At 47.3% G+C, this 27,961-nt stretch overlaps 2 protein-coding genes across 6 annotated transcripts in view; one reads left to right on the top strand and one right to left on the bottom strand.

Moving 5' to 3' along the window:
• The window catches only part of LOC308470840 (ABC-type organic anion transporter ABCA8-like), an 87,806-nt gene extending 80,142 nt beyond the window's left edge, over nt 1-7,664 (bottom strand). Inside the window, exon 1 of the mRNA XM_080994361.1 lies at nt 7,390-7,664. The gene's annotated coding sequence lies outside the window, so the exon portion shown is untranslated. The remainder of the gene's footprint in view (nt 1-7,389) is intronic.
• Nucleotides 7,665-13,471: 5,807 nt separating this feature from the next.
• Nucleotides 13,472-27,961, top strand: part of LOC308471048 (uncharacterized protein) — a 32,618-nt gene continuing 18,128 nt past the window's right edge. The window contains exons 1-3 of one of the 5 annotated variants that reach the window (XM_080994956.1): nt 13,472-13,530; nt 16,175-16,401; nt 27,597-27,811. In XM_080994956.1, coding sequence (XP_080851082.1) covers nt 16,241-16,401; nt 27,597-27,811 — 376 coding nt within the window. In that variant the 5' untranslated portion in view covers nt 13,472-13,530; nt 16,175-16,240. Of the gene's footprint in view, nt 13,659-13,707; nt 13,881-14,778; nt 15,040-16,174; nt 16,402-27,596; nt 27,812-27,961 lie in introns of those variants that run through there. The other 4 variants (XM_080994954.1, XM_080994955.1, XM_080994957.1 and 1 more) reach the window with 4 other exon arrangements.

The following is a 27,961-nucleotide window of genomic DNA, read 5'->3' as shown; positions in this document are numbered from 1 at the left end:
AACTGAGAGGCTTTTGCAGGGTCAAAGAATTACCTCAGAAGTGTTCGTTGTACAAACAGGCGCCATCTTGGTAGCCTCAATCACAGAGGTTTTTCCAGTTGTTTCCATATAAAGTAGTGAGGGGGGTGGGAATGGCTTCTCGGTGTGTATATGTTGATCCCCGTTCACACTATTATGTTAAAGAAGTACACCAGAATTTAGTGGCGTTGGATATTTTGGCTCCCAAAATGTCCTCGCCAGCAATAAAATCCTTTAGTCAGAACTGAGCGATGGGCAACACACTGTCGTGGGTCAGGAGCTGTGTGAGGAGCCAGTAGTCAAAACTGAGGTGAGGACAAAAGCATACCCTCCAACATTTCTCCGATGAAAATAGGGGTGCCCTGTTCTGTAACGACAATTTTACTACAGTGGTACCTCAGGTTAAGTACTTAATTCGTTCCGGAGGTCCGTTCTTAAACTGAAACTGTTCTTAACCTGAAGCACCACTTTAGCTAATGGGGCCTCCTGCTGCCGCCGCGCCGCCAGATCACGATTTCTGTTCTCATCCTGAAGCAAAGTTCTTAACCTGAAGCACTATTTCTGGGTTAGCGGAGTGTGTAACCTGAAGCATATGTAACCTGAAGCATATGTAACCCGAGGTACCACTGTATTTATACCACATCCATCTGCCTGGGTTGCTCTAGCCACTCTGGGCGGCTTCCAAAACATATAAAAAGGTAATAAAACAGTAAACATTAAAAAACTTCCCTATACAGGTTGCCTTCGGATGGCTTGGGGGTTGTATAACTCCATACCATCCAACATTTCTCCGATGAACATAGGGAAAGCAGGATAACATCAGAAACCAGGACAGCTTCAATAAATCTGGGACTGTCCCGGGAAAATTAGGGACAACTGGAAGGTTTGCAAAAGTGGGGAAGTTAAGATCAAGGAACAAGAGAGAAGTCATGAGTGAAGGACAAGCCAAAGGAGAGGGTGAGGGAGGAGGCTTATTGGTTTGTTCTTGTTCTTGTTTTTATTGTGTATTTTGTGTTTTTTACCTTGCATTTTTATGTTGTAAACCAACCTTAAATCTACGGATGAAGGGCAGTATATACAATTAATAAAATAGTAACAATACTATAGACAGGCATGCCATTGTTAAGGAAGGTCTACTGTATAAATAGGGGTATAAATAGTAAAGTAGTATAAGTAATAAAGTAGCAGTAGTAAAGTGGAAGTAAAGTGGTAGTAAAGCAATAGTAAACCAGTAGTGAAGTAGCAGTTAAGTAATGGTAAAAAATAGTAAAGTGGTGGAGTAGTAGTAGAATAGCAGTAAAGTAGTAGTAAAACGGTAGTAAGGTGGTAGCAAAACAGTAGTAAAATGGTAGTAAAAATATAGTAAGGTAGTAGTAGTAAAACAGTAGTAAACTAGTAGTAAAATGGTAGTGAGGTAGTAGTGGAGCAGTAGTAAAACAGTAGTGAAGTAGCAGTTAAGTAATGGTAAAAAATAGTAAAGTGGTGGAGTAGTAGTAGAATAGCAGTAAAATGGTAGTAAGGCAGTAGTAAAACAATAGTAAGGCAGTAGTAAAACAGTAGTAAAATGGTAGTAAGGAAGTAGTAAAGTGGTAGTAAAACAGTAGTAAAGTGGTAGTAAAACAATAGTAAGGTGGTAGTGAAACAGTACTAAACTGTTAGTAAGGTAGTAGTAAAGCAGTAGTAAACTAGTGGTGACGCGGTAGTAAAGCAGCAGTAAAATGACAGTAAGGTAGTAGTAAAACAGTAGTAAACTGTTAGTAAGGTAGTAGTAAAGTGGTAGTAAAACAGTAGTAAGATAGAAGTATCGTGGTAGTAAAATGGTAGTAAGGTAGTAGTAAAATAGCAAACTAGTAATAGGGTGGTAGTGAAATTGTAGTAAGGTGGTAGTAAAGTAGTAGTAAAGTAGTAGTAAAGTAGTAGTAAATGTCTCTATTTTCATCAGAAAAATGCTGAGTATGGTTGAGTGTACTTTCCTGGGTGGGATATTTCCTCAATAATGGCTCTTGCTTGCTTGGATGAAGGATAGAGAGGGGTGTTTGTGTGCGTAGAAACTACCCTGCTGTACAAAGGTAAAATTTGCATTCATGAAATTTGCTTCTGGTCCTGCCCACCACTGTTATGTGGCCCTCACAAAGTCACCCAGAAGCGAATGTGGCCCTCGGGATGAAAAATGTTCTCCAGCACTGTCCACAAGCAAGAAAATATTAGCCCTTACTCACTCATTTGAAAAGGGAGCCAAGGAGCTTGCAAGAAAATGTCTTTTCTGTCCGATTATTTCGACATTTAAAAGGTCAGCATCTTGACCTTCTATTCTATGCATTAAAAAAAAGAAAAAAGAAAAAAAGCCTGACAAAGAAACAACAGAATTCAGTCTTCACTTCATATGGAAATAGGGGCATCTCAGGTCAGGTATATAGTTGTGCAATCTTCTTCTCTAAACAGCTTCCCCTAGCATCTGTTTCTAATCTGAAAAGTATTCTTGAAAAAAGAAATCTGTATTTTGGAAAGAAATTGAATACTATCTTGCAGATCCTGTGCGGTTCGGTCTGAAAGATTATCTGTCTGGTTTACGCACAAGAGGGCGCCTGGGTTCTGCATGCAGAACAGATTAATTTACTTTCAAAGCTCTAGTCTGGTTGATATCTTACAGGTTGCAACAGAGTCCAACGAGTCTTATGTGGCACAGGAGAGGGGAGAGGGGAGGAGGTTTGGGTCATGGGCAGCACATGCTGTATATATGGCAGATACCTACAAAATCCCAAGTAACAGCTGCCAGCAGAAATATCCACTTTTTAATATGTGTAAAACAAGCAAATGGGGGGGGGGGGGAACCCCACTAAAACTCTTTATTTGATGGGAGTTTTACCCTTGTCCCACTCCTTCTCCCAGGGAAAAAATCTGGGTCGATGTTTGCTCTGATTTATCACTAAAGAGCAAGTTTTCTGGGGGGAATGCAGAGGGGCAAAGGCAAAACTGCTCAGACCTATAGGACATGCGTTGGACCCACACTATACCTGAAGGAGTGTCTCCACCCCCATCGTTCTGCCCAGACGCTGAGGTCCAGTGCTGAGGGCCTTCTGGCGGTTCCCTCACTGCGAGAAGCAAAGCTACAGGGAACCAGGCAGAGGGCCTTTTCGGTAGTGGCGCCCGCCCTGTGGAACGCCCTCCCATCAGATGTCAAAGAGATAAACAACTACCTGACATTTAGAAGACATCTGATGGCAGCCCTGTTCAGGGAAGTTTTTAATGTGTGACATTTTTATGTATGTTTAATCTTTGTTGGAAGCCGCCCAGAGTGGCTGGGGAAACCCAGCCAGATGAGCGGGTTACAAATATTTTATTATTATTATTATTATTATTATTATTATTATTATTATTATTTGGCAGGGGAATAGTGGAAGTGTGGCTGAGCCCCAAGTAGAAGAGAAGAAGAAGAAGAGTTTGGATTTGATATCCCGCCTTTCACTCCCTTTTAAGGAGTCTCAAAGCGGCTAACATTCTCCTTTCCCTTCTTTCCCCACAACAAACACTCTGCGAGGTGAGTGGGGCTGAGAGACTTCAGAGAAGTGTGACTGGCCCAAGGTCACCCAGCAGCTGCATGTGGAGGAGCGGAGACGTGAACCCGGTTCCCCAGATTACGAGACTACCGCTCTTAACCACTACACCACACTGGCATTGTATGCATTGGGGTTTATTTATACATTTCTTCATTATATTTTATACCATTTCCCAGGCAAAAACCATTTCCCTCTCCCAAACCAGCTCAGAATAATTAAAACGCAACACACAATCCTAGTGGCAAGCACTGTACATAAATAAGACACACTCGCTAGTGTTCATTCTTCAGATTTGTGATAGGAGTGGTTGAAATCAAGTGATCTATTTAGATAAGAGTTTTTTGCTAGCCTGCAGGCCTAAGTCCCACTGGTTTCAAGAAGGAATTACATGCAAAGGTACACAGAGGACTGCAGCCTGAGTGGGTAACGGAGGCATCCTTGTCCCTAATAAACATGTAGGCAGATACATATATTTATAATCTTTAAGGTACCACGCAGTCATTTTCCAAGAAGCCTGATACAAACAAGCAAAATAGTTTGCATTTATTTATCTCTTGTTGGCAGAAGTAAACAAATCCTAGGTGATCTGATTGCATCCCAGACTGTCTGGAAGGATACAGTGGTGCTCGCGTTGCCATTGAAATCTGAACCAGATCAACATCACAAGGGCAAAGCACTTCAAATCTGACATTTGGGTAGATTTGTTCTTGTGGCAAAAAGCAGGAAATGCAATGTTAGAAATATCCTTTTATTTTTGTTTCTGTTTTAAAAAACCAAAACCCTTCCTGCCATTTTATCCGGATATCAAATCCAGAAGCCCTTTTAACATCTTCCTCATCTCCTTGTGAAGCTGAATTCATATTGTGGTTTGGGTTTTATGCCCTGTCATGCTTGTTGGGCAGTTTAAGGTCTTATTTTTGCGGATCTGGGAGGACTGGGTGATCCGGAGCCAGGAAACACTGATGGGACTATGGGATGCCCAGTGAATTTCCCCATCGGTTAAGGAAAGTATGACTTAGCATTGAGGCTACTGAGCACCTTCACTGAAGCAGTTTTGGTTCTTTTCAGCCACCAAGGCCAAGCTGCACTTGTCACTGAATGATGAGAATATATAACCCTCTGCCGTTAGTATCGTTTCACCATCCTTTTTGTTTTGTTTTGTTTTGTTATGAAGCCCCTTCCACAGCTACCCTTTGACGCAAACCTCAATGTGTCACCCTTTTGCTTTGCCAAAGCAGCTGCTATTATTCCAGCACAGCTGATCAATCTTCCTTAATATAATACTCCCCACCAACGAATGCACCTCCCCTTCTCTTGCTGGAACATCCACTGCCTTTGGCGGCTCAGTTTTCACACCCGTGGAAAGCACCTCGAGTGCCAAACAAAAGCTCATTTACAAGCCCCAACACATGCTTTCCATTAGTAAAGTCATTAAATCACACATACGGTATATTCAATATACCAACTACAGGCTTTATAATAGGAGCAATCGGAAACACGTTTTAATTTCAAACTCCCCAATAGTCCATGCACCCCCAGGGCTGGGAGTTGATTTCTTTCAAGCCCACCTTCTCAATTCTTGGGGGGGGGGGGGGTTGTTTGTTTTTTAATGGAGCCTACATGTAAACAGTAAGGTAAAGGTAAAGAGACCCCTGACCATTAGGTCCAGTCGTGGCCAACTCTGGGGTTGCTTTATTGGCCAAGGGAGCCGGTGTACAGCTTCTGGGTCAAGTGGCCAGCATGACTAAGCCGCTTCTGACAAACCACAGCAGCGCACGGAAACGCCGTTTACCTTCCCGCTGGAGCAGTACCTATTTATCTACTTGCACTTTGACGTGTTTTCAAACTGCTAGGTTGGCAGGAGCAGGAACCAAGCAATGGGAGCTCACCCCGTTGCAGGGATTCGAACCGCCGACCTTCTGATCGGCAAATCCTAGGCTCTGTGGTTTAAACCACAGCACCACCCGCGTCCCTCATGTAAACAGTATGTTTTACCAAATGCTGGAGGTTTTCAACCTTTTTGAGTCCACGGTTCCCTTGACCAACTATATTCTTTCTGCAGCACCCCTGTGGGGCTCAGGAGCCCAGTTATGTCACCCCTTGCCTGCAGAGCCGGCAGCCCCTCACCCTTTTTCGAACACCCTCCTTTGTGGAGGGTTCCCTCAGCCTCCTCTCCTTTCAAGTCCCCCAGGCAACCTCCATCTTTGCCCCTGTTTTCTGAGCCACCCCCTCCCCACCCTAAAGTGAGGTGCCTCCTCACACTGCCCTACAGGGGCCTGGGAAGAGGATGCCCCCAGCCTTAGTGGCCCTAAGCAGAATGTGAGGCCAGCACCTTGCTCACCTTGGAGGCAACACTGGGCAATGGCAGGCCTGTATGGCAGAAAGGCTTCCCTTCAGCGCCAGGCACTCAGTTCCCAGGCAAGCCTTGTACACAGAAAGCACAAGAAAGGCCAGCAGGACACCTCCCTCTTGTCTGTCCATTCCCAACAGCAAGGGCTGGTGCACTGGCTAGCTGGGCTCCCTCCCTCACTTGCTTGCTTACTCTGAGGCCACCTCAGCTCCTGGCAACCAGCAGCCTCTGGCCAGCCTGAGAGGCACCATTTGCCTGGGGAGCTTGTAGCCAGGGCTGCTGCAACAGCTGTGCAAGCCTTTGGGAGCCAGAGACACGAGAGGACATTAGAGGAGGGAAGGAAGGAAAGAGGGACAGAGGCCAGTGTTGCCCATGGCACCACTGACCATCATTCAAGGCAGGGTGCCATGGCACACTGGCTGAAAACCACTGGCTTACAGCATAAACCTTGTGGAAGGAGGCCTCCACTAGGGCTGGTCCTTGTAACCATGGCCAAGGACAACAGAACAGATTATAATTCCCTTTGAGTCTTATGGGGCCATTGAAGTGATTTGGAAAACACAGGTTTAAAAACCTTGTCACAGAGAGGTTCCCACACCCACTATCTCGTCTTCGCTCGGGGGGGGGAGCAACCTTTTTACCTCTTCATAATTTGCAAGAATTCCAAGGGGGAAATCCTGTATCCCCACTCCAAACTTCCCTCCCATTGGGAACATTGTCCCTATTTTATTTCCTTATTTATTCATTTATTTCATAAAATGTATACACGACAGACCCTCCAAGTGTCCCTATTTTCCAGGGACAGTCCGGGATTTACAGAAGCCGTCCCAGTTTCTGATCTGATCCTGGAATGTCCCGCTTTTCCTTAGGACATCCCTATTTTCATCAGATAAATATTGGAGTGTATGCGACCCTCAACCCCAGGAGATAAGTAGCTATGCAACCTTTAGAAGACATCTGAAGGCAGCTCTGTATAGGGAAGTTTTTTACATGTTTTATTATGTTTTCATATATGTTGAAAGCCTCCCAGAATGGCTCGGGCAACTCAGTCAGATGGGTGGGGTATAAATATTAGTAGTAGTAGGATTGAATAGGACGTCCCTATTTTCATCAAAGAAATGTTGGAGGGCATGACACCACTTAATTATAGAAAAAAACTTGAAATGGTTTACATATGTGGAAGTCTTCTGCCAACTACCTTCTTCCCCAGGTAGCAATTCCCACCCACACCTCCAACGACTCAGCACATTGCAGTTAGGTGGGAATGACCACTGAGCACATCCAAATCTATTTTGTACTAGGAAGGAATAGGGAACCTGCAACCCTCCAGAGGTTGTTGGACTCCAACTCCCATCAGCCCTTGCCGCCATGGCCAATCATCTGGAATGATGGGAGTCCAACAGCATCAGGTAGACCACTGGCTTCCCCCCACCCACCCCCAGCCTGTTTGGACCCACAGGTTACCTGACAATCAAGTCCCACTGGAGTGCACGATCCCAAGGCAGATGCTAGCACATAAATCCAGCAATCTGGCAGGCCAACAGATAGAAAGACCAAAGTTCAGTCAGGCCAAGTTCCTGCCTCTGCAGCTGATCCAGGGGTCCGTGAACTTGGAGGTTAGTCCCACACTAGTCCCAAAGAGCTCCCTGGAACATCCAAGCTATGGTCCAACCAACATGGGAAGTAGAGCAAACACAGCTCTGCTGTCCTTCTGTACTTTGCCAGCTGATTGCGGCATCTGAGCTTGACGAGGCATGTGAGCCTCACCTGTTCTGAGTCAACTCCAACTGAAGAATCACACACCTCTTCCCAGACCTAGCAAGCCTCACCTGGCCACCTAGGGAGCTGGGCTGTGGGCACTCGCCTGCCTCATCCTCCTAGAGCAGGCATGGCCAAACTTGGGTCTCCAGCTGTTTTTTTGGACTACAACTCCCATTGTCCTTAGCTAGCAGGACCAGTGGCCAGGGATGATGAGGACTGTAGTCCAAAAACTGCAGGAGACTCAAGTTTGGGCAACACTGTCTTAGAGCGTCCCTCCCACTGCTCCCTAGCGTCAGAGCCTGCTATGTTCATGGAGACACCCCTCTAGTGCTGGGTCCTGCTGTTCTGGTGCCTGTACACTGACCCCCATTCCTTCGCCATCCTCTGTCACCCTGAGAGTACTTCCTACACCAACTTCTCCATCCCCAGCTTGCCCCGATGTGTGCCCGTGCCAGGGGCTGGGTCCTACCGCACCGGCGATGTGGGGACCCTTAAAAACCACGGCCACGGAGGCCGTGGACATGGAGACTCGGCTGGCACCGCTAGCGCCCTCCCGACTCGTGAAGGAGCCTTTTTAAAGGCTACGGATCGGGTGCCGGGGAGAAGCGTGGTGCTTTGAGTCCTCTGCTATCCCTGCCGAGCGCAGCCGCATGCCATCCGGCGGAGAGCGCTGACTTCTTCCATTGAAAATTCGGACTTCTTAACAACAACCCGTGAGTAATTTGGAAACCGGGTTTAAAAGGAGAAAAAAAAAGAATTTTTTTTTCGGATTGGACACGAGCGGGGGGGGATCCAAAAAGGAAGTCAGTCCCCTCCCCTATTGTAAACCTTCCAAAACAAGGACGGGGAAACCAAGGTCCAAAAAGATGTGTATTGCTGATTAAAACTAAGAATTCCACGATGGGGAACTATAAGAACTGTGCTGGAGGAAGAATCGAGGGAGAAGAAACGTCACCCCCCCCCCTGGGAACCGGGGTGATTGAAGAGAGAGCCTGGTGAAAAGAGTCGGAGATTTTGACAGCTGTCAAAGTAGCTGTCAAAGTCGGAAAGCAGAGAGGATTTTATTATGAGAACTTTGCTGGTTAAATTTGTTACAATTTGCTATAACTCGTTAAAACTTGGATACAAAATGGCGAAAACATGGATAACAATCGGACTTTTGGACTAGAGAAAACAAAGTTACAACAATCCCCCTAGAGGAGTTTTGGGACATTACAAAGATGGTCGCAAGTGGAAAAATACCATTGGAATTTTATAGGACTGGTTATCTTCTGGGAAAGCTGCAAAACGGAAATAATATTTTGTCTACAGGGTGTTCAGCTAAAGGAGACAATAGAATTTTCTATTGAAGAAAGGAAGGGACTGAACGCAAGTTTTTGTTCCTGAATAATAATAATCCCTGCAGAGTTACTAAGCTTCTGAATTAGAACGTTTCAGCAGCGGAACAAGAGGAAACTGGACTACAATTTGGAAAGAACAATGGGGGGAGTTTTATTAAAGATTTGAAGTTAAATGTTTTAAAAAATAATTATAAAAAGAAAAAGCCAGCAAGGAATTGGGGGAAATAGGTGATTTATGGACTTTAAGAATTCCAGGCAGATAACATGGTTTGGTGGTCAGGGGGAAATTAAACCGGGGACAGGGGGGGGGAGAACTAAAATCCAAAGGCTTGTCAACTTTTTCTTCTGAATGAGCTTTTTTTTCCCATCTATTATACTCTTTATTTCTTATTTTTTATATGTCTATTGTGTGGGGTGTCTTTATCATTAAAAAAAAGGGAAATTGTGGAATGAAAATGGGGTGGGCCCTGGGGAGAGAACTTTTGTCTTTTATTAAAGGTATTGATGAGGAGTGTATAAATTTTAAATTCGAATAATGGTTTAAACAAATTAAGTTTCAATTAGAACTGAGAGCTTGTGGAGCCAACAATATGAAAGGGGAATATGGTAGGGGTGGGGGAAGGGGGGAGTCCCGGAAAGTGGATGTATGAAAATAAGGTTTTGAATGTACTTTAATTCTTACTTTCCGTATCTTTGAAAATCTTAATAAATATCATTTAAAAAAAAAAAAAAAGATGTGTGCCCGTGCCAGCTACAGCGTTCATTGAGATCCTCTTCTTCTCCCTCCTTCCTGTTGTCCTGCCAGTTCATGGCATCCCCTGGCTTAATGGCTAGTTGTTTTTGAAAGATGGGGTATATAAGATATGGAATGGAAAGGGGGAAAGGATGGTCAGGAAAGTGTTGCAAAGAGAAGAAAGAGCAAGAAGGAAACAGAAGGAAACACAAAAAGTGCTATAGGTGGCTATTTCAGTTTTAAAATTTTGGTTCTAATGGTGTTTGTTTGTTTGTTTGTTTGTTTGTTTGTTTGTTTGTTTGTTATACTGCCCTTCATCCATAGATAACCAGGGTGGCTCACAATTGAATGTACTATACCTATGATCTATAACTTAGATATTGCTTAGCCCAAAATTTCTCCAACATTTCCCTCCCTCCAAAAACCAGGGGTCAGCAAATTTTTTCAGCAGGGGGTCAGTCCACCCACTGTCCCTCAGACCTTGTGGGGGGGCCATACTATATGGGGGGGTGAACGAATTCCTATGCTCCACAAATAACTCAGAGATGCATTTTAAATAAAAGCACACATTCTACTCATATAAAAACACGCTGATTCCTGGACCGTCTGCGGGCCAGATTTAGAAGGCGATTGGGACGGATCCGGCCCCCAGGCCTTAGTTTGCCTACCCATGCCCCAAACCATTCTCCATCAATTAATATAAATTGCATTCAACACTCATCAAAGGGTTAATTTTTTGTATGTGCTTTCCTTAATTCTTCCTTTCTTTCTTTCCACTACTTTTAAGCTCCCCATTGCATTTGCATTGGAGTAAAGCACTCAATCTAAGGCCATTCAGCAATTAAATATGTTCGCAAGGATGATTCTCCAATAGCTGCCACCAGCCTGCGTTTGATTGTATCAGAGAGATAAGCAACCCTCAGACATACCGCTTTCAGCGGAGTCACTTTGTACACTCTTCAGTGATTCACCAAGTGTCAATAGATCCATTGATGTCATATTCATTGTGGACCAGCCCTGAGGGGACAAGCAGCAGTGTGAAACATATTTGACACTAGCTTTTATGTTGAACCTTTTCAGGCAGGTCTTCTTTTCAGTCCTGGCTATTTACCATTTGTCAGGTAGTGACAGAATGTGACAGTTCCGCTACTGTTGTGGGAAACGGCACCAGAAACCTCATGATAAACAACACCATGGAAATGAAGAAATAGCAAGTGCCATCTTCAGCAGATACCAGCGAAGTCTTATTACAGCAGCAAGATATAGAACCATAAAGGTGTATTGTACACAGAGTGTAAGAGCTGGCGTTTTTGTTTTTACCTATGGGAACCCTAACACGCAGAATAGTGAGGCAGGCAGGCAGGCAGGCAGGCAGGGAGGAGATAGATAGATAGATAGATAGATAGATAGAGAATTGGCCTTCACTGACTCACTTATGTAGCTTTCAAAATTGCTAGACTACAACAGAGGGGCCTCAAAGGTTAGTCCCCTATGGGATTTTTTTTTCCATATCACTCAAAATCAGAAAGCTGAACTTTAGGCACAAACAAAGCCCCATGCTCAACAATCATCCTTTTATCCTGTCCTTGAGGGAATATATATTTTAGAAGTCTTGCCCTTTTTACTAGCTCCAGAAAGAGCTGCTTTCAAACACTTTCAACAATTTCACACTGAAAGTCCTCTGTCATGGGCAAAATGCCTCTGAATACCAGATTCTGGGTTTAAGATCCTCTACTGCGTTCAGGTCCCCTTTGCGGGATTCCTGTATGCATCTAGTTGGCCTCTATGAGAACAGGATGCTGGACATGATCCATCAGGGCTACTCTTAGTCATTTGCCTGGAGTTATGGTTCCCCTGACAAAGTTAACATTTGAAATGGATTACAACAACAACATGGGAGGAGGAGGAGGAGGAGTACATAGAAACTTTTTTTAAAAAAAATTATTTATACTTTTCAAGTTTATACATTTCATTAGTTTTGCGTGTTCAGACCCAGAGACCTCCCCACTAAATAAACACACAATTGACTCAAATTTTGGTTTGGTTTTTGGCAGAATTTAGGCCACAACTTTATTGATTACAGAAAAGTGAGTGGTTGCATAGGCTCTGGTTCGACTAGCTCCCTGCACCCTTGCAGGTAGCGCTGACCCAGAGCTCTATCATAGGTCAGCCAAGGGTGAACACCTGAGGTAGGTGAAAAGCCTGGGAACAGACTCTGTTCACTCCCCAGAGCTCCCCTGGACTCAGGCACAGGCACAACCCCCTCTCGGGGGTTGACTAAACCAAGTTGAGTCCCTGGATTCCTTTAACGGAATACCCTTCACGTAGGGATGGCGAGACTGTTCTCCCATCCCTATCACCTGAACCAGTGCCTATCCGCCACAGAAACACCCGCACTCGCCGCCAACCACTTGTTCCTGTAACCAACCCCTTAACCCCGCTGACACTGCTGTCAGCCACAAATCATTCCCAATCACAGACAGATGAACCCCATCAAACCTGTAAAGGGATGCATCACGGAAGGTAATGCCCTGGTGACAGATCACCATCCCACCCAAGGCCAGAACCTTCTTGGCCACTGCGCTCTCGATGCGCCTCCGGGCACTCTCGGTGGCAGCTGGGCATTGGCTACCTCGCCACACACGTCGCTGCAAAAGCTGCGACCAAAAAATTTTGAGTCCAGGAAGAGCTGCCTTCAACTCTTCCAAGTCCTCCTGCATGCAGGTCCGCAAGCTCAAGCCGGGAGCTTCTGGCAAATCGTTCTTGCCCAGCTGCACCACCGTCGCCGCAGGCGTGCCTTCCGCAGACACCTTCGCCCACACCGTCATGAGAAACTCCTCCCAACACATTCCTCGTCTGGACACCCAGGAGACGTGCACGTGGTTGGGAAGTCCAAGCCTGCGTCCGAATCCAGACTCCATTGCCCTTCTGCTGGCCCAGTGGACAATGCTGTACCCGACTATCCAGATGTGTAAGGCAGACAGACCTAGGAATGAACAAAATAATATTAATAACCGCACTTCAGCGCCGCTTCCGTACATAAGTATCAGACTTCTAGCGGCCCACATCCTTGACCCTGTCAACAGACAGGCCCCAGTGCGCCGCAGTGGTGGCAGCACCAATGCGGAAGGAATGAGGTGCAAACTCACTGGCCAGCAGGTCACACGCTGCAATCGCCTTACGCATCACTGCAGTAAACCGTCCCTGATCTTTGAGGGGACGGTTTTGCTTTACATTTTCTTGCTATTAAAATCCTTGCTGCAGTTGAGGCATACATGAGTAGTGGTCTGTGTTTCTTTTGGATTTCTGGTGTCATGAGTCCTAATAAGAATGCCTCTGGTTTGGGGGGGGGGGAATGAAGTCTTAAACATTTTCTTTAACTCATTATAAATAAGGACATCCTGTGCTTCATCTTATTTAATATGTTCAATCTGCTGAGATACTGTGAGGACTTCCCCTCACCCACCCACCCACCCACCCTCCATGCTTAAAAAGTGAGGTGCATTCCTATCCCGGCTTCACTGTGTGTGACACTGAGAAAGTTGGGAACGCACTCATGGGAACTTCACAATACCAGTGTGGGAATGAATGAACGCAACATTTTTCAGCCACTGTAGTAGAATATATAATGTATACAGAAAAACATATGAGCAGTTTGATAGCAGGCTGCATCACAGAAGCTTGAACGAAAGATTCTGGAAGGTTCTGGTAAGTGGTCTGCTTTAGCATTCCAGGAAGTGGCAGTTGGTTCAGAGTCGCAAATCCATACGAGTAAGAAGGAAAGATTTCCAGATATTTCCATAAGACACTGAGGGCTATTGATTAGCCGTCATGTCACCTGGCTTACTGCCACAGAGATTTTGAACTGAATCTAGCCATCTCCCCCCAAAAAAGGTCTGGTAAGAAATAGGCTCAATGACACTTGGGCTAAATACCTGGTTTTCAAAATCAATAGATCCTGTGAGAAACAGAAGAAATACAGAATGGAAGGAAGGAAAGAGGAACAGTATTTATCCCTCCCTCCCTCTCTCCCTCAAAAATAAATATAGTTTTAAAATTAAACTTGGGAGACCAAAGGCCTAGCACAGGATTGGGCAACCATTTTCTGTCACGGGCTGAAGGTAGGTGCTGCAATCGGCTTACAGCTTTGAATCTTTTAGGATGAGGTGTCTTCAAGGTGTTGTAAACGAAACCCAATCAGTAGTTGCATTTGGAAGATTTCACAGCCAACCACCATGACAGGCAGTACTTTTCCAAAGGTGCTCCATGTTTAGTTCTCTTTGCTCTTGCCCACTGTAAGATGCTAAGTCTGTATCTCTACTCCATGGGTCACAAAGCTCCTCCATTTAACAACATATCCACATCCCAGGTTTTATTCCCAGCATCTCCAGGTAGGGCTGGACATGTTTGAAACTCTGAAGAGCCACTGCCAATCAGTATAACCAAAACTAAACCAAATAGACCAATGACACCAGTATACCTGAAGGAGTGTCTCCACCCCCATCATTCAGCCCAGACACTGAGGTCCAGCACTGAGGGCCTTCTGGCGGTTCCCTCACTGTGAGAACTGAGGTTGCAGGGAACCAGGCAGAGGGCCTTCTCGGTAGTAGCGCCTGCCCTGTGGAATGCCCTCCCCGCAGATGTCAAGGCAATAAACAACTATTTTGACTTTTAGAAGACATCTGAAGGCAGACCTGTTTAGGGAAGTTTTTTATGTTTTATGTTTTATCGTGTTTTTAACATTCTGTTGAGAGCCGCCCAGTGTGGCTGGGGAAACCCAGCCAGAGGGACGGGGTATAAATAAATAAATTATTATTATTATTATTATTATTATTATTATTATTATTATTTCTTAGAAAGTCTTATAAGCTTCCTGTGTTCCTATTTATAGGACCCTGTTTGGACACAGGGTGTATAGTATGAATTGAATATGACTGGAATGCAAAGGCAACTTGAATTTCAACTGTCACTGACCAGCTGATGCTGCCATCTCCTTACATATGTCTAATATGTAAACACATAGGTGCCTCATCCAGTACAGCTAGTAGCAACCTTTCCAGCACTGAAATTTTTCAGGACAGGTCAGACTTGTATTGCCTAGGGCCAAAGGCATAAGGTGTTTCTAAAGGCCTCTCCATCAGAATTTAGGATTTGGGAAAGATTATATGGAAGGAGGCAATCATTTAGGCAGCCTGAACCCAAGTCATTTGGTTATCTAAATATATATATTTGGGTTTTACTTGAAAGTATTGTTACATGATTGCCGTCATTTAAGATGGGGTAAGTTGAAGAATCTACATGACCATAAATAAACAAATAACGGGATTTACTAGATATGGTTTTGATTACAGAAAATTATGAACCACTTCTATTAATAAATAAGCCCATGACGGGGTGAGCTCCCGTTGCTTGGTCCCTGCTCCTGACAACCTAGCAGTTCAAAAGCACATCAAAGTGCAAGTAGATAAATAGGTACCTCTCTGGCGGGAAGGTAAACGGCACTTCCGTGCGCTGCTCTGGTTTGCCAGAAGCGGCTTAGTCATGCTGGCTACATGACCCAGAAAATGTACGCCGGCTCCCTCAGCCAATAAAGCGAGATGAGCGCCACAACCCCAGAGTCGGTCACGACTGGACCTAATGGTCAGGGGTCCCTTTACCTTTACCTTTTAAAGCAACTCAAGTAAATCAACAGCATACTTAAAAGGGAAAGGTAAGGGACCCCTGACAGTTAAGTCCAGTTGCAGACAACTCTGGGGTTGCGACACACATCTCGCTTTACGGGCCAAGGGAGCCCGCATTTGTCTGCAGACAGTTTTTCCGGGTCATGTGGCAAGCATCACTAAGCCGCTTCTGATGCAATGGAACACCGACACCAGAGCAGCGCATGGAAACGCTGTTTACCTTCCCGCCGGAGTGGTACCTATTTATCTACTTGCGCTTGACGTGCTTTCAAACTGCTAGGTGGGCAGGAGCAGGGACCGAGCAACAGGAGCTCACCCCATCACAGGGATTTGAACTGCGACCTTCTGATCGGCAAGCCCAAGAGGCTCAGTGGTTTAGACCACAGCACCACCCACATCCCCCATAGCATGCTTAAAACAGCTAAAAACAACCACAACAATACTAAATGTCTGACCAATTAAGCTACAGTTTAAATATAGCATGGGGACAGTAACAATGTTCATAGTTAGAAGTTCTTATAAAAAGAAACGACTTTGCTTGTAAGTGAAACAAGAGCAAATCATCCTGGGCAGGCAAGCTCAGCAGGTGGGAGAAGCCTGATTCATATATCCCAATCAACCACCAGGAAAAGAGGACAGAATGCAAAGTCTCTATTCGTGATCAGAGGAGGGAGAAAGAGAGGGGTGAGAGGAGGTGTTCTACAAAATATCTGTCTCTGTCTCCTGTTGCTCAGCTCCCTAGCAAATACTGGTGACGCCATTTTCACGCTTGTTCCTGGAGTGTCCATCGCAAGAGTGTGATGAGCACTGAAGACCTCATGTTTGGTTCAGGATCCATCATCCTCCACAGCTCCTCTGACAGAAATGCCAGGCTCTGGACCCCAGAAGGAAAATTGGTGCAGGGCCCTGCCCATCCAAAGAGATGGAGCCTGAAAAAACCATCAATATATGCCCATTCCAGGTAAGTTTTCCTTTGCTACAGTTTCAATCATTTTCTCTTGCGGCGTGTCCATATCACTTCACATTTCTTCCAATCTGTAGAGGTGTGTTGAGTACAAGGATCTAAAGAGCAGTCTTCCCACCTGGGAATGTTGAGGGGCAAGGCTGGTCCTCAGTCATGGACTGGATATTCATGTGTTCAGTCAAATACCTGAACATGTCTGTCGCAATGTCTGTGGTATCCTGGCAGAATCCTGTAGAGCAGCATTCTTCCATCTTGGCTTCCCAGATTTTGCACTCCAGTTCCCATCACCCTGACTATTGGCTAAACTGGTTGGGGGTGCTGGGAGTTGTAGTCCAACAACATCTGAGGAAGAACTGTGCTGTAGAGGAATACCACGACTATGGAATCAACATATTCTGCCCTCCACTGTGCCCCAGATGCCTACAAACACTACGCAAATGTTATGCATGCTTGTGTATCCATATTAGCATGTATGCAAACCACGTTTCAGCTGCAAACCCTTTCACTTTGTTCAAGTGTCTTGAAGAACTGCTCTGGAGCTGATAAAGAATACGTTGAATCAATACATACTTGCAGACCCTGTGATTATTATTTTTATAGAGCATTTATGTAAAGAATATATTCATTAAGGCCATAGAATATCCTTTTAAAGAGAACAAATAATGTGCTAACCTACATAACTAGGGGCAAAATCAATATACAAAATTAATTTGACCCAGGCAGGCTATCAAAATGCTTTATAGAGCTGACATGATTCAGACTTCTTTATTGTGCCAAAGGTTTGACCCAGGTTTCATAACGTGCCTGGTTTATCATTTTGAGAGGGTGTCCTCTCTATGAAAACAACCGAGGCTGTGTGTGCATCCGCAGTGTCAACAAATGGAGCCCTATCGTTCTAAGTCCTTTGTGTTCTTTCTCGCAAACTCAGTTGCATCAAGGGAAAATCGGCTCCATATGTTTACAAAGGAAAAGGTCAGTTTAAGGAAACGGTGCCAACAAATGTGCTCTGAGAAGTTTGAATTAAGTCCATGAACAGACATACAAATATGATTTTCATTCAGAGACACAGAGGAATTGAAATATACTCAGAGTCGCAAAGTGATTTCATGCTCTTTATTCAGCTCATGGTGGTGAGGAGGAATGAATGAAAGTCCCCTCACAGTATCTGCTTTATATACATTATTTACACAATGGGCTGCACATGATTGGCTAATTCTGGAATTCTACTGTAAGCCAATCAGGTTGTGGATTCACTTCTATCTGGAGCAGGATTGGGTGGTTCCTGCCAACCAATCATACTGCTGCATTGTTCTAGGACCAATCAGACTGCTGCATTCTGAATCCTATTGTTCTAGGACCAATCAGACTGCTGCCTTTTGGATCCTATTGTTCTAGGACCAATCAGACTGCTACAGTTTGGATCCTATTCAACTCAGTACATAACACCCCTCCCCTCTAAGTTCCAGTCCTGCCCGGGAGGTCGCATTCATAGTCCTCAAGGTATGCCGGCGGCCTACGTGTGCGTTGTGGCCTGGGGTGTTCCCTGGTCCGGGCTCCGGGTTCTGGCTCGTGTTCCAAGGATGCTGGCTGTGATGCGGCTGTTTGGTCTGGTGCAACCGGCTCGCTCAGTCGTGGTTCTGGTTCCGGTGTCCTTTCGGCCTCACGGGTCCTCTCTGTATTTACTGATTCTGCCTCTCCTGCTGGCCCCTCCTGCTCTATGGGCCTCACTGCCCCGCTGTTCCCTTGGGACTCCTCTGACCTGTCCTCCTCCTGGTTTTCTCCCGGGAATCGTCGCCGTATCTGGTCGCAGTGGCGGCGCCAGCATTGCCCCCCATCCGTTAGCACCTCGTACGACACGGGGCCAGTGACCCTGGTGATTGTGGCGGGTACCCATGCTGGGCCTGCCCCAAAATTCTTTGCGTACACTGGGTCCTGGGCCTCGAAGGTCCGGGGGTTCCTGCCTTCCCCCACCACTACCTCATCCTGAGCTCTATCGGGGTGAAGGCGGTCCAATCTGATTGCAAGGCGCCGACCCATTAGTAGTTCAGCGGGGCTCCGGCCAGTCGTTGAGCTGGGGGTGCTGTGCTGTGCTAGAAGGAATGTGGCAAGGCGGTACTCCCAGTCCCCTTGCGTCATGCGGCGAAGGGTGTCCTTGGTGGTCCGCACCATGCGTTCTGCTTGGCCATTGGTGGCAGGGTGGAACGGCGCCGAACGGATGTGGCGGATGGCGTTCTGCGCTGTGAAGGTTTGGAATTCTCCTGACGTAAATGCAGTCCCGTTGTCTGAGACGAGAGTGTCAGGGAGCCCGTGGGTTGCAAACAGCCTGCGTAGTACCCGGATGGCTGCGGACGTGGAAGTGGACGGTACCAGTGCGACTTCCAGCCATTTGGTGTAGGAGTCCACCACTATGAAGAATGTTTTCCCCTGAAAGGGGCCAGCGAAATCCACATGCAGGCGTGACCATGGTGCTCGGGCGGACTCCCAGGACTGGACTGGGGCCCTTGGGGGATCTGGGCGGGATTCTTGGCAGGCCTGGCAGTGTTTGACCCAGGCCTCTATCTCTCCATCGATCCCCGGCCACCACACATAACTCCTGGCAAGGGCCTTCATTCTTACTACCCCTGGATGTGTCTCGTGTAGGGCTGTGAGGACCCTTTTGCAGAGGGGCTGGGGAACAACGACTCTGCTTCCCCATAACAGGCACCCCTTGTGGGCCGACAGTTCATGTTTGCGGGTTGTGTAGCCGGCGAATTCTGGCCCGGGGCTGCTGCTGGGCCATCCCCTCCACACCCAGTCCAGGACCCGGGAGATGACCCTATCTTTCTTGGAATGGTGTGCAACTTCTTGTGCCTGAATGGGGCGGTCGGGAAGCAGCTCCAGGCTCATAACCTCTTGTGCAGGTGCTGGGTCAGGGCCTGTTTCCGGTAGTGGTAGCCTGCTGAGGGCGTCCGCATGGCCCATCGCCTTCCCAGGTCGGTGAATCAGTGCATACTGGTAGCTGGCAAGGAAAATTGACCACCTGAGGACGCGAGGAGACAGCACTTGGGGGGTCTGCTTTTCGGGGGCAAACAAGCCAAGCAACGGCTTGTGGTCAGTCACCACGGTGAAGGGCCGCCCGTACAAGAAATCATGGAATTTTTTTACTCCCTTTACGATTGCCAGACCCTCCTTGTCGATTTGCGAGTAGTTCCGCTCGGTTGTGTTGAGTGTCTGGGAAAAGTACGCCACCGGTACCTCTCTTCCATCCGGGAGTTGGTGCCCCAGGACAGCTCCAATGCCATAGGGTGAGGCGTCGCATGCTAGCACCACCGGCAGCCTCTCGTCGAAGTGTGCCAAGACCGAGTTTGAGACAAGCAAGTCCTTGACTGCCTGGAATGCGGCCTCCTGGCGCTGGCCCCACACCCAAGGGGCCCGCTTGTCCAGGAGTCTGTGTAGGGGCTCCGCTACCGCCGCCTTGTGGGGAAGGAAGGAATGGTAAAAGTTCAATAGTCCCAAGAAGGCCTGAAGTTCAGTCTTGCTCTTGGGCGCTGGGGCATCACAAATGGCCCGTACCTTGTCCCCAGTCGGGTGGACCCCTTCTGCGTCCACCATAAATCCCAGAAAGTCCACCTGAGGCACTCCTAGTAGACATTTTTCCCGCTTCACCTTGAGACCCGCCGTCTGGAAACGGTGCAGAACGGTGCGGAGGCGGTCCTCAAACTCCTCTGGTGTGGGGCCGGCAATCAACACATCATCGAAGAAGGGGGTGACGCCAGGAATCCCTTTAAGGAGAGAGTCCATTATATTCTGGAATATGCCTGGTGCCACGCTGACACCGAATTGCAGCCGCTTTACCCTGAACGCTCCTCTGTGCGTCACAATCGTCTGTGCCTCTGCTGTGGCCTCATCTACTGGCAGCTGTTGATATGCTTGGGCCAAGTCCAGCTTGCCAAAAATTTTCGACCCAGCCAGGGTGGCAAGGACATGGCTGACCACTGGCACTGGGTATGCGTGGGCCGTGAGGGCCTTGTTTATGGTACATTTGTAGACTGCGCAGATGCGGACCGAACCATTAGGCTTGACGGGTGTGACGATTGGGGTTTCCCAGGGAGCATTAGGCACCGGCTCCAGCACTCCTTGCTCTACGAGTCGGTCCAATTCCTCGTCTATACGGGGTTTCAAGGCGAACGGGACCCGGCGGGCCTTGAGCCTGACCGGTCGTACTGCGGGGTCAAGCTGTAGCGCAATGGGGGGGCCCGTATACTGTCCCAATTTCCCATCGAAAACCCCTGGAAATTCCTTGCATATGGCGTCCACGTCCACTTGTAAGCTAGTGTGGTTCACCCCGGTGACAGCTAGCCCCAGTGGTCCAAACCATGCCAATCCCAGTAAGCTAATGTAGGGGCCCTTGACCACAAGCAAGTCCAGTTGCCGCGTCCGCCCTCGGTATTGCACCCTGAAGGTCCCCACCCCCATTGTGGGGACCTTACGTTTCTGGAAGTCCCGGAGGGTGAATGGGGCCGGCCTGAGTTTGGGACCCCCAGTGGGACACAGTTTCCTTAAGGTCCTTGCCGAGATTATGGATAGAGTTGAACCCGTGTCAAGCTCCATGCGGCATGGGGCCCCCTCTATCTGTACCTCTACATAAATTTTCTCTACGTTGGGGTGGGGCAACTGGTATACCTGGAAGTCCGTGAGCTCCGTCGAGTTGCCTTGGTGCGTTGGGCCCCGGGACCTGGGGCTCTTGGATTGGTCATCTGATGCCTGGTGTCGGGTGGGCCGAGCCCGACACACCCGGGCGATGTGTCCCGATTTTCTGCACTGCCTGCACTCTGCGTTGCGGAAACGGCAGGTCCTCCTCTCGTGACTCTCCCCGCAGCTTGCGCAGTTCCCTCCTTCTCGTCGAGGCAGCTGTGGTCTGTGCGCTGCTTGAGTGCGCTGCTGTACTCGGTGCACCTCCTCCCTGTCGGATCCTGAGTCGTCGGTGAGGTCTTCATGGTGGACCCTCGGTTGGGATGGCAGGCTCGGCCGTGCCTCTTGGGTCGACCTCTCGGCAGCTTCTGTTGCCAGGGCCTCCTCCAGAGCGACCTGGAACGTTAGGTCCTTCTTAGCGTAGAGGCGCCGTTGCAGCTTCTCATCCTTCAGGCCACCGACGAGGCGGTCACGAAGCATGTTCTCCAGCTCTGAGAAGTTGCAGAACCGGGCGGCTTGGCGGAGAGAGGTCACAAACCCAGTTATGGTTTCCCCAGGGGCTTGCCGCTTTGCGTAGAAGGCATTTCGACGAGCCACCACTGAGGGCTGCGGCGAAAAGTGCCCCTTCAGCTGTTCCATTATTGTTTTGTATGGAACAGTAGCGACGTCTTCAGGCGCAAGGAGAGCCCGGGCGATTTCAAACGTCTCCTCTCCGCAGACGCTGAAGAATATCGCCCTCTTCTTGGCGTCTTCTTCGTCGGTGACCCCTTTGGCTTCTAGGAGGAAGGTGAAACGGGAGGCGTACGCTTCCCAGTCTCCAGATGCTGGGTTGAATGGCGAGAAGCTGCTGTTGGCTGCCATTCTGAGTTCCTTGTGCCCCGGAGCTGAAGCCTGGATACACGGTGCGAGGCAGCGGTGCGGCAGTTGGCGGTGCTGCGGTGCTGTGTGTGGCAGTCAGCTCAGCGGGATCCCACCTTCGTCGCCAGTGAAATATACTCAGAGTCGCAAAGTGATTTCATGCTCTTTATTCAGCTCATGGTGGTGAGGAGGAATGAATGAAAGTCCCCTCACAGTATCTGCTTTATATACATTATTTACACAATGGGCTGCACATGATTGGCTAATTCTGGAATTCTACTGTAAGCCAATCAGGTTGTGGATTCACTTCTATCTGGAGCAGGATTGGGTGGTTCCTGCCAACCAATCATACTGCTGCATTGTTCTAGGACCAATCAGACTGCTGCATTCTGAATCCTATTGTTCTAGGACCAATCAGACTGCTGCCTTTTGGATCCTATTGTTCTAGGACCAATCAGACTGCTACAGTTTGGATCCTATTCAACTCAGTACATAACAGGAATCCATGAAGTTTCCCCCCCTTTCCCCCCCTAGGAGGCCCCATTTCCCCAAAGGTTTGCTGCTGTTACTCCTCCACATGTTCTCCCTAGCATGGAGATAAGAGGGAGGTACATCCAGCAAGGGACAAAACAAAACCCTTATGGGTCCATCTTTCCTGCAAGGAAGAGTTGAATACACACCATATATTTAAAGTACAGCCCCACTTCCCATCACAAGAATCCTGGGATAGTTTACCCCTCACAAAGCTACAGTTCCCAGCACCCTTGAGAAACTATAATTCCAGAGATTCTTTGAGGGGAAAATGTGTTTTAAATGTATGCAGTGTACCATGGGTACGCAAACTAGGGCCCGGGGGCCAGATCCGGCCCAGTCGCCTTCTAAATCCGGTCGGGGAATCAGCATGTTTTTACATGAGTAGAATGTGTCCTTTTATTTAAAATGCACCTCTTGGTTATTTGTGGGGCCTGCCTAGTGTTTTTACATGAGTAGAATGTGTCCTTTTATTTTAAATGCATCTCTTGGTTATTTGTGGGGCCTGCCTAGTGTTTTTACATGAGTAGAATGTGTGCTTTTATTTAAAATGCATCTCTTGGTTATTTGTGGGGCCTGCCTAGTGTTTTTACATGAGTAGAATGTGTGCTTTTATTTAAAATGCATCTCTGGGTTATTTGTGGGGCATAGGAATTCGTTCATTTTTCCCTCTTCAAAATATAGTCCGGCCCACCACATGGTCTGAGGGACAGTGGACCGGCCCCCTGCTGAAAAAGTTTGCTGACCCCTGCTGTGTACGCAGGGGAATAGCAAACTGTGAGGTGAAATCCTTTGCGTTTCAGCCGAAACGACCTCCCACTGAAGGGGCCGCAAAACACTGCATTGCCTATAACGGTTGTACAGGATATATAAAAATAGACTGCGCTGTTACCAAAGCCATTGGCAAATTTTATAGCACAACCTTTGAAAATCATCAGGTTTTCAAGTTAATGTTGCCACTAAAAGAGGCCGTTTTAGGATAGCTTGACTGGTTCAGCCACACTGGGCACCACACTGCAGCCCAAAGTCTGCCACTGTTACCAACCAGGTTGTGTAAATTCTTTGTTCAGGAAAGCAGGTCAAGCATGTGTTGTACCATGCATGCTGTGCCCACAAGAAACAAATGGAGCTTTTTCCGTGGGCTCAGTAGGCAGACAGCACAGCATTAAGGTTTTTTTATTTATTTAAAAAACATTTAAAAAACACATATAAAGTTGAATACTAACTGCACAGCTCATAGATATATATATTTTAAAAAAACAAACAAACACTGAGACAATGTTCTATATCTAACTGTGGGTTGTTTACGCACAAAGAGGCGTTCTGCGTTCTGCAGTGAGATTTTGATCCTGACATTTAAGTGATGAACCTTGAGGTCAAGAGGATTCAACAAATCCCAAACAGCAAAATCTGAAAAATTCTCAACCTTTTGTAAACTTGCATTTCGGCTCTGAACGTGCTGCTGACTGTGGGACCTGGAACTCCGCGTGCAGCAGCTGAGGAGATTTCTCTGACAGTGTAAGCGCTTCCAAGCTGGCAACCTTGCAGAAAGCAAATTTACAGCACTACCTCAAGAGCACAGCCTAGCCAGGGATCCCACAGACATCCTGCTCCCAAGGCAGTTGTTTTGGGGTTGCTTTTATGTACAAAATGACCCTGCAGTGCTTCCCCTCCCCAAGTTCTTGTTCCAAACTGGCATTTAAATGTGTTGCTCTCTCTGCCATTTTGCTCAAGAAAAGCACTGGAGGGCTTCCCAGGAATAAGAAAAGCAGACACATAGTGGTACGGTGATCTTACTACCCTGGCATTTCCCTCTTAACTGTATGTCCTGTAGCATAGTTTTATCTGCGGGTGAACTTTGCCAAGTCACGTAGGCTCTGCACTTCAGGAGAGGTTATTATTTATGCTCCTAACTGATGCACACATTTCTGAAGAGGATTTAAGTGACCTCAAACCACCTGCCCCCAGTGTGAGAAACTCAAGATATATAAGCTACGCACCAAATGGGTTTACGGTCGCCAAAACGGAACGTCTAGTTGCCATTTGGGGGCCAGATGACTTGAAAGTTGCATTTTTCAATACAGCTTTTGGGTTCCTGGAATTCGTTCTGGTTGTGCAGATAAAATATCATGGCCAGAATTCTAGAGGATGTGTTGTTAGTGTGTGAAAACAGTCAAGATCCAAGAATCCCCAGGCATGCGCCTCCAGACGGTGGAGACGTCAGGTGGCATCCTGACACCAGGGCATCTTCACTTGGTCGCAAGTGGCTGATAGGTAAAGGTAAAGGGACCCCTGACCATCAGGTCCAGTCATGGCCAACTCTGGGGTTGTGGCGCTCATCTCGCTTTATTGGCTGAGGGAGCTGGCGTACAGCTTCCGGGTCATGTGGCCAGCATGACTAAGCCACTTCTGGCGAACCAGAGCAGCGCACGGAAACGCTGTTTACCTTCCCGCCGGAGCGGTACCTATTTATCTACTTGCACTTTGACATGCTTTCGAACTGCTAGGTTGGCAGGAGAAGTGGCTGATAGCCAGGTGCAAAATGTGCCTGCCAAATTTTGAACGCTGCCTGCCTGCCTTCTTTTTTACATCTAGTCCAGAGTGGTGGTGGCGGTGGCACTGCCTGTTGGTTTAAATTTCTCCCCTAGTGATGCATATGGTGGGGCAGAACCACTGAGCCACCCTCTTGACAGTGGTGCTGCTGCTGCTTGCACAGAGAGAGCAAGGCAGGGCAGTGGTGAGGTTGGGGACTCTCGCCAGTGCACCTGACCTCACCCCTGCCCCAACCAGGTAAACAGCAGCAATGCCCATGTCCAGGAGGCCAATAACTGTGCAGCCCTCTGCCCCACTGCTGCCCCTGTGTCATATGCCAATGAAAACCCTGCCCCCGATGCTGCTATTGCCTGCATTGGAAATATAAAGGCATAGCCTATGTGCTGCTGTGTGTGGTTTGCTCTACATCAAGGCAAATAGCTTGAAATGAATTTTTTACTGGTTAAGTGATGTGAGGAAAAGAGTTAGCATCTCCCCCCCTGCCCCCGGCCGCTTGTGTAGTGCTGTGGTCCCAATCTGGATCAGGCCTTCTTGCGACTGCCGTCTGTGGACACTGAAAGAGATGGAGGTGTATTCACACACACCTCAGGTATGCATTTCTCATTCATCATTTCAAAGCCTCCTCCAAGCATTGGAGAACCTTGAAGCATCTCTGTAAAGCAGGAGGTGTATTGGATTTGTACGCCATCTATCTAAAGTGTCACCTAACATGTCACCTACCTGACAACTGCACATGTAATCTAGCTAACATTTCATGCTGCAGAGATCCCAGCGTTCATCTAGCCTGAAGAGCGGTCTGTTTAAATTTATGATCATTATAAATCCCAGTGTTCCATATGCCCCTGTATGACTTCTCTATAACACGCCCCATAAGGTTGCCCATTGTTATTCCCATTTAATGGGTTGATAACTGAGGCTGAAAAATCGTGACTTGTCCAAAGTTATCAAGTGACTCTGTAATTGAACTGGGATTTGATCTCAAGTCTCCGAAGTCCAGTGCATTTATCAACTGGCCCACAAGCTTCTCCCTGCAGAATATTTTACACTGAAAACAACTGCAATTAGTTATAACGTGAAAGCTATTTCTTCTGCAGTCTTCCTCATTATCAAGTCTGGGCTGTGGGGGATAAATGAATTTGTTAAACACACACACACACACACACACACACACACACACAGTGTGACACTTTTATACTATGGCAGTAGGTGTAGCTGGGTATGTTCCATATATACATAGGATCCTTATTTGCTATGCTCCAAAATCTGAATTTAACTTTTTTAGAAAGCAATTATTATGTAGTAGTTATTTATAGAAGTGTGTGCACAGCGCTGATGACAGCATTGAAATAAGAGGGTGGAACGTCAGAAATTACTCTTTAGTCGAAATGCAAACTCACCTTAGCCTCTTGGGATTTGCAGGTAAGGAAGAGTGCTCTTGTGCTAAGGTCCTGCTTGCAGGTTTTCCACAGGCATCTGGTTGGCCACTGTGAGAAGAGGCTGCTGGACCAGATAGGCCTTTGTTCTGATCCAGCAGGACTTTGCTTATGCCCTCCAGATCTGTGCTTCCATGCATGGACCTCCATCTCTCTGATACACTGTGAATGCACTCTGTGGCATACCCACTTGGCCCTTGTGGCTCCGCAATGCAGGGGCAGGGGCATAAACACAGCCCAACCATCCGCCTGGTGAATAACTGGCCACCATTAAGCGTCTCTTCATTAAGGAACGCCAGGTATAATACTTGTACGAAATCCCTACAAGGGTACCTGACAACACTACTTGCAAGTGAGTCGTACAGTCGTACACATTTACACATACTTTTTTAAAATGTGCAGTTATTTTTAAATTGCTTATTTTATTTTTATATTTTGGTTAAATGTTCTCTCAGCTCATGTTCTGCGTTGGCTTTCATTAATCTTTTGAATGACTGTATGAGATGTGTTCTTTGTAAATGGCAAAGCAAGCGTAAATACAAAAGTAGACATTTAAGTAAACAATATTTTGTTTGTTTGTTTGTTTACATGAAACGGGATATAAGCATAAGTATATATGTGTATACACACACACACACACACACACACACGTATATATATGTGTATACACACACACACACACATATATATCACACATATATATGTGTGTGTAAAGCTAAAGGTACCCCTGACCATTAGGTCCCATCGCGGACGACTCTGGGGATGCGGTGCTCTTCTCACTCTATAGACCGAGGGAGCCGCCGTTTGTCCGCAGACAGCTTCTGGGTCATGTGGCCAGCATGACTAAGCTGCTTCTGGCGAACCAGAGCAGCGCACGGAAACACTGTTTACCTTCCCGCCAGAGCAGTACCAATTTATCTACTTGCGCTTGACATGCTCTCAAACTGCTAGGTGGGCAGGAGCTGGGACCGAGCAACAGGAGCTCACCCCATCGCAGGGACTCGAACTGCCAACCTTCTGATTGGCAAGCCCTAGGCTCTGTGGTTTAGACCACAGCGCCACCCATGTCCGTGTGTGTGTGTGTGTGTGTGTGCGTGTGTGTGTGTATAAAACACATTAAATAAATCCCTGCCCCCTTTGGATTAGAAACCCATGGAGTCACATCCGAGGCGAGAGAAAAGAGAATAAAAAGAAAAGGGCTTTTGCCACGCTGCCGATCCTTGAGGAGGGACAACTCTTCAGTGTAAATGAACCTCTCAAAAGTACAGAGCAAGAGACCCTTGAGCCAGCACAGCATGGGAGCAGCAGCGGGGATGCGGCAAAGGACAGCAAACTGGAGGCCAAGGGGCAGCAGGAGCCAGGTAAGCAAGAGCTTGTTGTGCCTAGAAACTTCCTCACAGAACTGGCATGTATAGCTGCTGTAGGAGAATAGTAAAGGGCCCCTGGGTGGTTAAGTCCAGTCAAAGGCGACTATGGGGTTGCGGCACTCATCTCGCTTTTCTGGCTGAGGG

This window comes from Podarcis pityusensis (assembly GCF_964106645.2).
Source record: "Podarcis pityusensis genome assembly, chromosome: 2".
Lineage (NCBI taxonomy): Eukaryota > Metazoa > Chordata > Lepidosauria > Squamata > Lacertidae > Podarcis > Podarcis pityusensis.
This window is presented reverse-complemented; position numbering and strand designations above follow the sequence as displayed.